General features: G+C 44.0%; 3 protein-coding genes across 4 annotated transcripts; all 3 read right to left on the reverse strand.

Annotated features, from left to right (window-relative positions):
* Positions 1 to 863: 863 nt before the first annotated feature.
* ddx47 (DEAD (Asp-Glu-Ala-Asp) box polypeptide 47) lies at positions 864 to 4,409 on the reverse strand. The gene is made up of 12 exons (XM_052048196.1): positions 4,231 to 4,409; positions 3,930 to 4,023; positions 3,550 to 3,738; positions 3,400 to 3,471; positions 3,057 to 3,175; positions 2,845 to 2,916; positions 2,575 to 2,691; positions 2,319 to 2,465; positions 1,967 to 2,104; positions 1,809 to 1,879; positions 1,537 to 1,666; positions 864 to 1,215 (listed from the first exon to the last, which is right to left on the reverse strand). Exons 1-12 carry the CDS (start codon positions 4,363 to 4,365, stop codon positions 1,048 to 1,050), a joined length of 1,452 nt encoding a protein of 483 aa, XP_051904156.1. The 5' UTR covers positions 4,366 to 4,409; the 3' UTR covers positions 864 to 1,047.
* A 216-nt stretch (positions 4,410 to 4,625) lies between these two features.
* On the reverse strand, positions 4,626 to 9,914 carry LOC127589155 (WW domain-binding protein 11). Its single transcript, XM_052048195.1, has 12 exons — positions 9,721 to 9,914; positions 9,229 to 9,314; positions 9,083 to 9,114; positions 8,903 to 8,996; positions 8,571 to 8,767; positions 8,253 to 8,386; positions 7,914 to 8,074; positions 7,606 to 7,794; positions 6,991 to 7,116; positions 6,629 to 6,901; positions 6,155 to 6,337; positions 4,626 to 5,755 (listed from the first exon to the last, which is right to left on the reverse strand). Exons 2-12 carry the CDS (start codon positions 9,290 to 9,292, stop codon positions 5,109 to 5,111), a joined length of 2,100 nt encoding a protein of 699 aa, XP_051904155.1. The 5' UTR covers positions 9,293 to 9,314; positions 9,721 to 9,914; the 3' UTR covers positions 4,626 to 5,108.
* A 1,316-nt stretch (positions 9,915 to 11,230) lies between these two features.
* Positions 11,231 to 12,793, reverse strand: bglap (bone gamma-carboxyglutamate (gla) protein). 2 transcript variants are annotated; one of them, XM_052048256.1, is made up of 5 exons: positions 12,645 to 12,793; positions 12,217 to 12,402; positions 12,112 to 12,174; positions 11,750 to 11,831; positions 11,231 to 11,616 (listed from the first exon to the last, which is right to left on the reverse strand). In XM_052048256.1, the coding sequence occupies exons 1-5, from the start codon at positions 12,700 to 12,702 to the stop codon at positions 11,514 to 11,516; spliced, it is 492 nt and encodes a 163-aa protein (XP_051904216.1). In that variant the 5' UTR covers positions 12,703 to 12,793; the 3' UTR covers positions 11,231 to 11,513. The 2 variants fall into 2 exon arrangements, with proteins under 2 accessions (XP_051904216.1, XP_051904215.1); XM_052048255.1 differs by having other exon boundaries at positions 12,112 to 12,402.
* Positions 12,794 to 13,262: the final 469 nt, after the last annotated feature.

A 13,262-nucleotide genomic window follows, 5' to 3' on the forward strand; every position in this document is an offset into this window, starting at 1 on the left:
ACCCTGCACTTTACTCACTTGACCGCCCCAGCCCCCGCCTACAACCGACACCCAACTCACAACGCGACCCTTCACGATCTGAACCGACACAACTTTTACTTTTGAGAGAAATAGCTAGTCTGCAGAAGTGCTAAAAATACTGACATTGAACAGTCTTAGATTTAAAAAAGATAGAGAGAGGGAGAGATTGTGGTAAAAGGAGTACTGATCCAACTGCAGTACTTAAGTCAAATTTGAACAAGTACCGGTCGTGGGACCTAACAAAGTCCAAATAATTCGCTACAGTACTTTTTTTTCAGGTACCCTATACTTGGCTTGAGTACTATTCTGAATACCTTTTACTCTCACTCCCCAGATCGTAAAACAGCGAGCTGTACATTCTCCCGCTTACTTTGTCCAAATACACTTGTCAAGACAGAAGTTGAGATCTTGATGCGATTGATTGATTGATTGAAATCTAGTGGAGCTTTTATGAACGCTACAATACATCAGTGTTTCCCAACCTGTCTTGAGCTAGGGCACATATTTTGCGTAGGAAAACTCTCATGGTGCACCACCAAACAGAAATGACACAAATAGTGTATATACTGAAATAATAATCTCATTTCAATTTACTCCCACATTTACTCATCCTAAAACTGGGTGGTTTAGTCTCAAGACTCTTTTCTTGTTTTTATGTCTTATTTGTATCATTTTTTTCCTCAGACATTTAATTAAACAGCGCTAACTTAACGTGCCTTCTGGTGCCGCGTCCATTGGTAACGTCGAAATGTTGTAAACTGAGGATCCCCTGCGCTGCACTATCAAGATGATTGAGAGTAACAGCTCGCTCTTGGGTCTGAAAAGAAAGGCATTTCTTGATCAAAGCTTCAACGGGATGAATTTTACTAGAAATGGAAAAAAATGCAACGACAGAAAGACTTTTTCTATGTAATGAAAGTCATATAGACCCCCACGAAAACCTGGTGTCGTCATAATTCAGTTCTGGCATGAAAAACGATGTTTCATGATGTGGTTATGTCCAGTCTCTCGCTAAGTCAGAGTGCCTCAGCGTCTGCCTCTTCGGGCAGGTCCGCCCCCCCTCTTCCCGCCGCCTCGTCCTGCTCCCGAGCCTCCTTTCACCTTCTTCCTCACGCCGCTCGCTTGCTCCGTGTCATCTTCATCTCCAGTTCGGTCTCTGTGTCTTTTCCTTTTCTCACCTTGTTCCTTCATTTCCTGAAGGAACACAATCAAAGTGTCACATTCTAAATTATTTTATTCACACAGATCTGGAGAAAAAAAAAAAAAAAGGGTCCGAGAGGAATTTATTCAACGTTGCGTTGGCTATGTGCCGTTTGCTTTGCTCAACTGCACTGCATCACACCAGAGGCGTTTGTAATCTGAACCTTCTTTAACCTTCTTTGTAAATTTCCCCAGTGTGGGACGAATAAAAGATATCTTATCTTATCTTAACTTCGCGACAGGGGCAACGCATCAGTCAGACTATTGAAAAGGGAGACTTGTTTATTTTGAGATGCCGCAACAACGCCGACTCACCAGCCTGGCAAAACGCTGGGCCTCGCTGACCCTCTCCGCCAACATCATCACCTCCTCCTCATGTGTGGGGAAGGCGGGAAGTTTCTTTCCTATCAGGCTTTCAATTCTCTGGAAAAGCTCCACATCATATCTGAAGGCACAAAAAGGGTCCGTTCACTGGAGCGCATTCCAGGTTAGAGACACGTTGGCAATTTGCAGCAGGAGGAAGTTGAAAGTGGAAAATGATTCCGCTTGAAGAGGGGCTGCCGGTGAGGCTAACAGGAAGTGCTTACTGGGTGACAAACGTGATTGACTTTCCCGATCGTCCTGCTCTGGCTGTCCTCCCGACTCTGTGGATGTAGTCCTGCGTGGGTCGACCGACACATGCGAGAATCAGCAAACATCTGCCGAAACTCATGACACGAACTCGAGACCGACGGCGCCACATTACCTTGGAGTGCGTGGGGATGTCGTAGTTGATGACACAATCGACATGCGGAATGTCGAGCCCTCGGGACGCCACATCGGTTGCCAGCAGCACTGAGCGCGACTTGGCTTTGAACTTATTTAGCGACCCCAGACGTTTATCCTGAAAAGAACCAGGTCTTAAAAAATACTGCACATGGACAGATGGTGCCATTGAACCGAGAAGAGAACACAAACATCATCAGAACGCACGACCGTGTTTTGCATTGGTTTGTGCACAACACAATCGAAGTCGTGGATGAAATGCTGAATGGACTGTTTAGAAGTGAAAGCTAATTTTTTTTTTACGGTTTGGAAAAGCCGCTCCGACAGTCTACCTGACTCATCTGACCGTGAAGAGGGATGGCAGTGATGCCAAGGTTCCGCAACAACAGCGCCACCCGCTGCGCACAGTTGCAGGTGCTGCAGAAAATAATGAAGGAGTTGCCTGCCAGCTCGTTCAGGATGGACACCAGGTAACAGTCCTGCCACACACCAACACAAAGCACCGACCGCTATGTCAGTTGGAAAAAACTAAACAAGTCCTCTTTAATTTCCAGAAAACCAGCACGTTATACAAATTAAGAGCGCCACCTTGTACTTGGCTGGTATGAAGATGTAATACTGCTGCAGTTTATCGACTGTCGAGTATTTGGTAGAAACGGCACACTTGACCGGGTCTTTCAATGCGGCCCTCTGTAGTTTCTGGACCTGGAGGCAATCAAAAGGATGGTCAATGTGAGTTACGGCGTAACACTAGCCAACAATACGAGAAATGTTTATGTCTGTAGCGCTTTCACAACAGCGGAAGCTTTTACAAAGGGCTTTAAAGAACATTTCAAATGACCACAGACGTGTGAATACCTTCTTGGTCATGGTTGCAGAGAAAAGGAAGGTGCGCCGATCCCTGGGGATCACTTTCAAGATTTTATCCACCTGGTGGAAAGAATGTCATCGTCACGTCATCGCGGGCCTCTAGATGAAATACTTAAATGGAAATATTTGAACGAAAGCTGTATTTGCGGAGCTGTTGAGCAACAGCAAATTCTGCTGAGGGTAGAAGTTTAATGACCCGCCTCCGTCTCAAAGTCCATGTTGAGGATTCGGTCCGCTTCATCCATGACAAGGAACTTCAACGCTCGCAAGTTGAAGCCCTTTGTGTTTTCCAAGTGATCCATCAGTCGACCAGGCGTGGCTGCAAAAACGTAGGTGTATTCGTCGTTGACGCAAATGTAAAAAAATAATAATTCCACAGCACAAATATCAAACTAAAAGTCTAGGGGCCCAGAGCCCGCCCCATTTTTTTTATCACCCACAAAAGCAAATGAAGTAAGTCTCTCATGTTCTATGCGAGATGGCTTCATTCTTTTCATTTTGATATAAAACATGGACAGAAATTGAAAGAATCAAAGTTCTTACCAATGACAATGTGGGGTTTCTTGGCCAAAACCAAAGACTGAGACATCATGTCAATGCCTCCAACTACGACAGCTGTAACGAGAACATGGTTTTAAGACAGATTCATTGTCTATGCTGTTGTGCGCCTTGCTCCTTTTACAGGACACCCACCGCACTTGACGCCAATGCTTGAACCGAGGGCCTCAAACTGCTCAGAGATCTGAAAGGCCAATTCTCGGGTGGGAGTGAGGACGAGGGTATGAAGCCTCTGGGGTGAGGCCAGCAGTGACTGGAGGATGGGCAGAGCAAAAGCGCCCGTCTTTCCTGAACCAGTCTCAGCCAAGCCAATGACATCCCTGCCTTCACACCAAGAAAAGGACAATTAAAAATATATATGCAGATATCAAAACAATACCCACGTCTTTCAGGGCATTGTTAACTATAATGACTCGTTGATAAACATAAATACATGAAGTGGTCTATAAATACAGTTGAGATGGCCCAGTTGTTTGAGGAAAAAAAATCGATTACGACTATTTGAGATGTCTTACCTTGCAGTGCCACTGGAATAGCTTCGATCTGAATCTTTGTTGGACTCTTCCATCCCAGGAGATCACAAGCCACGCACAGTACATCGGTGACGCCCTATCGACGGAAAGTTAATGAAATGTGTAGACAGTTAGATGTACATTTGGAAATAGCTGTTGAACTTTATAAGGCACACACTTTGGAATAGCATTTCAAAAGACCATTTAGATATTGGTTTACTTTCTAGCTATCATTTGCACGGCTATGATACCTGCCATCTAAAACAGTGTGTTCCGTCTCTTAATTCGCTTGAGGTAAACCTACCAAGTCTTGGAAGGTCTTTACCGCCTCCTCATTTTCGCCACAGTTGTCGTTCGTGTTTTCATCTTCACCACTCGACCCTTCACGTTCTTCGACATCTGTGTTTAGCTTCGAGGTTGCCTCACAAACGTCCGCCATGTTTTTTGCCCCAACAATCAACGTGCCTTCGTGCGCCTCAGTGCGCAGATGCGGAAATACGTCCATGACGAAAGAGCAAGGAATCATGGGAATTGGGGTTGTTACGCAAATACTGTGCGCCACTTGAATCTTGTGTTGTAATAGTCTTACAAGTTTCCCTTTCATTGCTGTCCTGTGTACTCGTTAGATATATGAAATGTATAGGGCAGCCCAAAATGTAATGTAGTGACATTGGAAATGTGAGTTTATACACACATGAGTTCTTGAAGTGAAGTGTTTATTTTGACACAGATCAAACAGTTTGGGCCATCTTTGTTTGCCAGTGTCATTTAAAAAAAGCCATGCCCAAGATGTTGGAGCTCTATAAGACCAAAACAAAACAAACAAACGTGTTATTCCAGATAGTAAAATACAGAACAATAGCAAAACAACAAAAAGGAGACAAACTCCGAATGGCTTCAGGCAAAAAACTGAAGTATATTTTTTGGTGGTGGAGGAAAAGCTACTAATCAATTACATCTAATTGTTTCCAAGTATTCATACAAGTGTTCATTTTGTTTGATGTATTAATTTGGTTTCACCATAGTAATTTTCCAAATTAAATGAAAAAAACAGTTAAGATCATTTCTGAGAATGAAGCAGTCTTGGGTTCTAAGAGAAACATATACAGGATAGCCTTGAAAAACATGACCTCTCCTACTGCACCAAGGAACAATATTGCTTCAGTTGGACCTTGGTGCGTATCAGAGGAGTCCCTCCATCTCTCTCATAAAGGCTTCATACACCTGGTCCTTGGTCTTCATACTAGGCTGAGCCACAGCCCCCATCTGAGCTGAGTGTGACACGCCCACGGAAGCAGCGGAAGCGTGATGTCTGTGACCTTGGCCACTTCCCATACCGTCATCTCCCCTCCTCCCACCCATAGCACCCTTGTCCAACGGACCAATCGCTGGCCCCGGCGCTCCACCACTTTTGTCCCTTCGCACTCGAAGTGCGGTGGGCACAAACCGTGTGACCTCAGCTTTTGGATTGATAATTTGCGGTTTGGCAGAGATGGTGGCTCCGGAGCCTGCCCCGGCTGCCAGGCCGCCTGCGACAGAGGTGAGGTTGGCCCGTTTCTCAATGGTGGCTGCATGGAGGTGGCTGACAGCAGAGGCTGCGGCAGTTCCCGGGGGAGGGGGCATTTGCATGACACTGGAGCGCATGGACATAGACGGAGGAGGCATGCTGCCTTGTGAACCATCCTGGCCGGATCCTGGGCCCTTTTGTCGCTGGACGAGGCTGGGAGGTGCACTAAGCACGTTGGCGCTGAGAGGTGGTGGAAAGAGGGCAAGAGGTGGCGCCAAGGGACGGGGGGGCCCTCCCGCTCTCGGGGGAGGAGGTGGAATACCTGGAAGCAAAAGCACAAAATATGCATGTACTGATGAGCTCTTCAGAAGCGCATGACTGACCTCTTGGCCATCCCTTCGATTTTGTTGAATTAACCGCATTCTATATTAATTTGGGACGTTTACATCCTAAGTCAAAGACCTCAATTATTTCCAACTAGGAATACGTATTTGGTCATGAAAAGAATCCAGCGGGGTCACAGAGCAGACCATAACTTACTAACAGAGTGTTTGAACTGCAATGACAATCACGCCATTCAGAAGTAGACTGCAGCTAAATGGTCACATTTCGCAACTAAATGTCGAGAATACCGCGTCGAAACACGTTGACATTCTTTAAATTCCTTCCACAAAGGAATGCCGGCAGTTCACCTGACTTTAGTGTGCACCCAAAAGCTTACCAGGTGGTGCTGGGGGCGGTAACCGTGGAGGTGGTCCGCGTGGTGGGGGGCCTGGAGGAAGACCAGGGGGGGGACCAGGTGGAGGGCCAGGTGGACGACCCGGTGGCGGTCCAGGGGGTAGAAGTCGAGGTATCGGACCCCTCATGCCAGGAATACCCAACGGCCTTAAGAATGGAGGAGCACCTGAAAACAAGATGCATGTCAATAAAAATTATGATTGCGAATGAGCTAGGACAAGATTCCAAGCAAAGCGAAATAGCAAAGAGTTGCAGTGTATTTTTTTTTTAAAGTTCTGGATAATGTTTGTGCTTAGGCACAGCTGTTGAAACCTGGTTAAAGATGCATTAACTCAAGATTTGGTTTGCTCAACGAATTAAGAGTGATGACGGGACATTGGTTCGTGTTTGCTCTGTTGACTGCAGTGGGTCCGGGACAGACCAGCAGAGGCGAAAAGTAACGGGGTCCTAATCTGACCTGGTGGAGGGCCAGGTGGTGGACCAGAGGGTGGCCCGGGAGGCCTCATCGGTGGAGCCGGTGGAGGACCCATCGGTGGAGGCCCAGTCATCGGTGGACCCTGCAACGGTGGGGGCTGTCCCACCGGCCCACTTGGAGGGGGGAGATGCTGACTGGCAATCAGTTGGGACGGGTCCCCTGCTGACTCCTTGTCTTCAGCGTCGTCAGAACTATCCGAATCATCGCTGTACTCTTCCTCAACTTCTTCTTCGTCCTCTTCGGGAATAGACTGACCTGAAGGGAGAGAATATCTCCAGGTCACATTATTGACAGAGCTAACTAAGGCTGAGGAAAGAACATCCGCACGCGTTCAATATACAAACCTGCCATCCTTAACATCATCGCCTGCAAAGGCGTGATGGCCTTGGTCTTCTTCCCAGACTTTTTCTTCTTTTTCGTTCCATCATGGGATACATCGGAAGGCATGTCTGCAAAGCGTACACTGCGACCTAATTTTCAGTAGAAAGTCAACATAACATTTTAGTATCAGGGCACAAACTTACTACAAACCGTTGCAAATCACCCAGAAAAAGAATGAAAAAATATCCCACAAGACTTAATTACTTCTGGCAAAGTGAATTTCGTTTTGATAACTCGAGCAGAACTGACAACAGCGATTGGTAGACTTTACATTTAATGGCATATAGTAATCCCTCGCCACTTGGTGCTTCACAGCCTCAGTGAGTCGCGGGTTTTCCCAAAATACTGCAGCTTGGCAAGAGTTGTTTTTCTCACAAGAAAAAGACCATTGGCTGATTAAAAAAAAAAGAATAATAAAGAAACCGTAAACCTATTTCAACTAATAAGGTGATAAGATGAATATCATAGTGCTACCATCACAATGTTTTTCCCGTCCCCATTAGCTGTGAAAAACGAGGGATTACTGTATATCTAATCAAGCAGTTACAATCAACAAAAAAAAAGGAAACTCTCAACACCTTTATCCTCAGCTCTCTTCTCATGTCTGTCTCCCTTTCTCGAGTCGCCATCTTCATCCCTCTCATCGTCACTGTCTTCCTCAGAGTCACTGTCATCATCGTCCAAATCATCCCTGTCGCTCCCACTGCCGCTGTCCTGATTTCTTCCCAAGTCTGCTGACTCCTTCTCTAAGCCAGGAATTGAGGGTTCTATTTGGGCAGAAAAATAAAAAGAACATTCTAGTTAGTAAAACAAACTAAACATCCATCATCCAAAATGTTTTTTTAAAAAAACATTTATGAAGACAAAGTGATGAGTCATGTCTTACCAAATTCAGTGCCGTAAGGTCGCCGTGAAGGAATACCATACAGTGCCAGAACTTGTGGTGGTGGGGGCCCAGGTGGAGGCCCGGGGGGTTTCTTCCCAGGGGGTAAACGTGGCACGGGGGGCAATGTTGGCAACATTAAGCCAGGCGGTAAAGTTGCTTTACTATGGGACACACATCAATGAATGGTGGCATTTAAACAATCTTGATCATTTGATTCAGGGTGCCAATGTCCATAAGCAAGTATTTAATTCTTAATCAATCAAGAAAATGCTGGTTTCTGGAAAAATTCAGTGGTCATGTCCAAAATTACCAAATCAAAGATTAAAGATTAGAGCCTACCCAAAAAAGGAGCCCTTCTTCAGGATTGAAGGAGGCTGAGCCCCTGGTAGAGGGATGTCTTGAATGTGGATATTGGATGGTGCGTGTGGCATATCTGGTAAAGGAATGCTGTCAACCTCCACAGATTCTGCATTCTGAAAGGAAATAAAATATTAACGGTGTTGCTGTAAACAAAAACATGGCCTTCAATTGGCACTTTTAATGTCACTCCTATGAAGTATGACAACTTGCAAACAAAACATGCTGCTCACTGCATGTTTGACATAGTAGAGGAAAAGCATCATGTCATTCAAAGGTTAAAAACAAAACAAAACAAACCTTGACTGAATCAAAATAGAGTGCCAGCTGTCCCCGTTTACTCTCATATTCTAGTTCCAATTTCCGCAGATCCTTGTAGGTTTCAGGATTCTCCCGCTCATACAGACGAACAATGCGTTCAAATGTCTCCCGTAGCTTCTTCCGCTTGTCCCTCAGCACCTTCTCATTCAGCAAGGGCTGCTGGACTGGGTTGAACTCTATTGCAGAGATTAAATAACACCTTCAGTTTCAAATGAGTTTTGCAATTAGACCACAGTGAATGTGCACGGACCACAAAGAATCACACCAGACAAGAACTAAGCAATATTAATAGTTCAAATTCAGTCTCTCACCCATCTCATCCAATTTCTCCATGTCTCTGATGATCTGTCTGGGGTCCTTCATCTTAAGCACTGCTGCTCTCACCATCATTCTCTGCTTTTTATTCTACAAATAAAATGAATAACAAGACAGGTAAATGGTAAGAGAATTGCGTTCCAAATGACTTAAAAATACAATAAATATGATATTACCTTTTTTAACTCCCTTTTCCTGGCTTCTTTTCCTGTTTGTGGGGGGAAAAGGGGAGGTGGGTGGAACGTGTGCATTATTATGCTAACTTAGTCACAACAAACAGCTGGTTTATTTATACCAATAGATTCTGCTGGCGAGTACTTACTGGCCTGATCCGTGGGGTTCATGAATTTCCCACTTTTGGTGGAGGAAGTCGAACGTCGCCCCATTGTGATGCTTTGCTCCTTTTACCTTGGGAGGGCATTGAAATCCGTCATGAGGGACATATGAAACAACTAGCTTCCATCTATATGCACTTCAACCACATTTATTTCGAAAAGCAGTAGATTACAAATCCCATGGAGGTACATTAACAAATTAATAGATATAGTAATCGACAGTGCATTCAAATTGTATACATTGAAGTACATTGTTTCACAAACTTCGCGATCAACCAACGAATGAACATTTTAGCACTATCTGTAAAGCACAATGCACTAAAATTAATCCGAAACAAAGCATATGCAGGCTGTTTTAATTTAAAAACAAGCCAGCGCACTCAAAAGATGCTAGGAATTAGCCTAAGAGCTAAGAGCTAAGCCTGTACATCTAGCTAGGGCCGCGTTAGCTTCAACAACAGAGAATGCCCAGAATTTACCTTATAAAGAAGAAAACAAGTAGAAGCAGTAATACCCTACACGGAAGACTTCAGGTATCAAGGTTCAAACGCGATATATTGCTCAAGCCATATAACAGAAACTTAGAGCCCTCGTGACTGAATGGAACACAACCATTTTAGCTCGCCATGTTAGCACGCTCAACCGCGAGCCAGGCCGGAAGTCGGACATATGACGTCAAGACAGCGGTGGCAACCAAAGCGTTGTGACCCAGGTCTGAGAAAATGAAAACATGGCGTCATTAATACACTAAAAATAAAATAAAATAAACGCCAACTCTTTTTTGGGGCGTAAATTAAGCTATATTGTCGCTATGATCTTGATTATGTCGAAACGATTATTCTTTCACCATGACGTGTCCCACTCAAGCAAATAGAGTGTATATCATATTTCTTTCCAAATTGTTTTATTATTTTAGCACTGGCAGACAGCCTGTACCAAAAATGTGCATTTCTTTCAACGAATAAAAGAACAATTTTTACCCCCACAAAATCCTCCATGGATTGAGGACATGGAAAATGTACTCAGCAGAGGGCGACATATCACCGTTTTGTACTGTTTGTATAAATACATACATACAACTACAATATTATTTTTTATTGTCACGAACCATTTTTGGTTTGCAGAAAACCTGCTGACATACAGTATATCCAATGACACTAATAAACAAAAAGCAAGCACACGTTGGTGATAAACTGGCGTAGGCTAATGGTCAAAGGTGTTCCGACACCACCAGCCCACTTTAAAAAAATAATTTGCTGGATTGCTTTGTCTATAGACTGGATTAGGATTTTGCTGTCTTCAGGTTGTCAGAAAACTGAGCTTTCTATAAGCCTTCTCACTCCAGCAATTGGAAGATTTCTGTAGACTATGAGATAGTTGGGTTTGGTAAACTAAGCCATACATGTCGAAATAGAAATATCTCATTGTTGACATAAGCAAATGAAATCAAAATTATATACAACAAGCAATACAGTTATATACAATGGGACAACACTGTGTCCTTGTGGTTAGGCCCTCATGTGGGGAGTTTGCACCTCCATGCCAAAACCATGTATGGAAGGTTCATCAAAGACTCTAAACTGCTCACCGGAGTGAATGTGAGTGTGAATCACTGTTTGTCTATATGGGCCTTGCGATTGTCTGCTGACCAGTCCAGGGTGTGATCCCGCCCAGTCTGAGATTGAAGGGTGACTATATAGCATGATACTGTATACGGTAAGTGTTACGGTAAGACTTTACACAGGAATATCAAACTACATAGTCCAACTGAAGGTTAGGCTATATCAATGAATGTAAATCACTTTAAACTGTGCTGTAAGCCAGTAAATTAAAGCACGTCGTCCATTTTTTGGGGGTGTGGAATGGGAGGGGGTTAATATTTGATTAAAAAAATAATGTAAATAATGTGAAGTTACATTGGCATCAACATACATATATTTCTGTGATATGTAAACTTTATCACATGAGGAATAATGGCAACAGACACAATGATTTTGATTATTTTTACTTATTCATCACACTACAGATTGAAAGAGGTGATCGAATCAGAGACAAATGGGCCGCTCTGTACAGAATTGAAAAATAAATTCATATATCGGTGCTACTCCTCCAGCACTGCTTCTCACATTTTTTTGGTCAAAACACTTTTGGAATTGTTTTCTCGTGTTATTTAGATAGAAAAGGGGGTTAACTTGAAAGAGGCAGGTGATAACAAAATGCTACATCAAACTATTTCTGCCATGACAAGGAGTCAACTGATGTGATTTGGCATCTAAAAAGGAACGGGTCCGTAGTAGGCGTTGTAAGCAGCGACGACTCCATCGGTATCCATCATGTGGTCGCAAGCCACGTTGGACTCGCAGACTTCTCTCAAACTGATTGAAGATATGAAAGAGATATTCTAGTCCACATACCATCGAACAAAGACATTCATAAAAGCTACCCGAGGTGATTATTTGTGACTTTTCTCCACCACCCATGTTGGTCAATGGCTCGCAAGTACTGTACCTCTCCAGCTGGGTCAAGGACAGCTCGACAGTTGCTCTCCTGGGCGGCACCACTGCAGCGGCCTGTGACCTATCCACAAACACTGCGGCACACCAAGCACATTGAAACATAACTTTACTTTTGTCTACTTGGTAAAAAAAATGACCAAGACATCCGACCCGACCGATCAAACAAACCAAATCATAGTAGCATACATTAATTAAAGGAGAACAGTGTCATTATTTTCATTTGACGGGGTCATAAAACAAAATGTTATCTGTTGTCATTTGCCGAGAAAACACCGTGAGCACAATGTTAGATTCGTAGACACAAATATAGTCATTAAGTAGCTGAGGTGCTAAAATGTGAACTCTTGACCTTACCCGGATGGCGCTGATTGTTGTAGCGGTCGCCATTGTTGTTGTAGCGGTCCCCGTTGTCGTTGGAGCGGTCGCCATTGGAGCGGTCGCCGTTGTAGCGGTCGTCGTAGCGGTCGCCGTTGGAGCGGTCGCCGTTGGAGCGGTCGCCGTTGTCGTGGCGGTCGTTGTTGTAACGGCCGTTGTTGCGGCGGTCGTCGTAGCGGCGGTCGTCGTAGCGGTCGTTGTAGCTGCGGCGGTGGTCATCGCGGTCATGACGGTCATCATCTCGGTCGTCACCGTTGGAATCCATGGAGTCTGCAAAATATAAGATGAGAACAAAAGTCAGGCAAGTGAAAAATAAATAAGAAACCAAGTAGGGAGCAAGAAATAAAAAAAACATTAAAAAAAAACCCAGAAAGGATAATGATAGTGATATGCTTGGCCTTTAATCAGTGCAGATTTTGTTTTTAAACAAAAATGTTTCAATACTATCAATCATAAGACTTTCCTCAGCTATATAATTGAACAGCAAGGCAATATTTGATTGGATTTCTTACCTGAAGACAGACAGGCAACAGCCAGAGAGGCAAAAAGCAGGATGGCCAAAGTCTTCATCTTGAGTGTCAGGCAACGACGGGGCTTGGAGATCGCAGCGGCTCTGTTCTTCTTCTCTCTGCAAATGTATAGACCAACTCAGATTTATAGACGTGGCTCTCTCGATATGATTGGTTAGGGAATCGTGTATCACACAAACACACACACACACACACACATAAAAAAAACTCCCAAGTAGAAAAAAGATTAACTCTCAAAAGCCTTTCAAAAGCTGATCTAAAATTCAAGCTGATGTGAAATCAAACTGGCTCAACCTACTGATATTAGTTTTGTAAAAAAAAACATGATTCATCTTATTCCTGCTTCTTTTGATTGATTGTTATTAATGTGAGATTGTTGCAGAGTTAGAATGAAACTTTGCTGCAGGGTTTGTGTGGAATTTCAATGTCGAGTATGACAACGTGTCAGTGTGGCGATGCCCGAGAGAAGCCTGGCGATATCAGGCGGACTCTCCCACGTCACGTGCCATACTGTACACAAGGGGAATCGGGCATGTATAAAACGCAATTTCTTGCACAATTGTTTCATTTTGCAACTTATTATCACTCACATGATTTGGC

The sequence above is a fragment of the Hippocampus zosterae genome, chromosome 17 (assembly GCF_025434085.1).
Source record: "Hippocampus zosterae strain Florida chromosome 17, ASM2543408v3, whole genome shotgun sequence".
Classification (NCBI taxonomy): domain Eukaryota; kingdom Metazoa; phylum Chordata; class Actinopteri; order Syngnathiformes; family Syngnathidae; genus Hippocampus; species Hippocampus zosterae.

Coding starts and splice junctions, on each gene's coding strand:
- LOC127589155 (XM_052048195.1), bottom strand. CDS start 9,292: ATGGGGCGACGTTCGACTTCCTCCACCAAAAGTGGGAAATTCATGAAC. Junction 9,115..9,228: donor GAACCCCACGGATCAGGCCA/GTAAGTACTCGC, acceptor CCCCACAAACAG/GAAAAGAAGCCAGGAAAAGG. Junction 6,902..6,990: donor GATGATGTTAAGGATGGCAG/GTTTGTATATTG, acceptor CTCTCCCTTCAG/GTCAGTCTATTCCCGAAGAG.
- ddx47 (XM_052048196.1), bottom strand. CDS start 4,365: ATGGCGGACGTTTGTGAGGCAACCTCGAAGCTAAACACAGATGTCGAA. Junction 2,105..2,318: donor TTCACGGTCAGATGAGTCAG/GTAGACTGTCGG, acceptor GGTTCTTTTCAG/GATAAACGTCTGGGGTCGCT. Junction 1,667..1,808: donor TCAATCACGTTTGTCACCCA/GTAAGCACTTCC, acceptor TTGTGCCTTCAG/ATATGATGTGGAGCTTTTCC.
- bglap (XM_052048255.1), bottom strand. CDS start 12,702: ATGAAGACTTTGGCCATCCTGCTTTTTGCCTCTCTGGCTGTTGCCTGT. Junction 11,832..12,111: donor CAACAATCAGCGCCATCCGG/GTAAGGTCAAGA, acceptor GGTGTGCCGCAG/TGTTTGTGGATAGGTCACAG. Junction 11,617..11,749: donor TCCTTGACCCAGCTGGAGAG/GTACAGTACTTG, acceptor ATCTTCAATCAG/TTTGAGAGAAGTCTGCGAGT.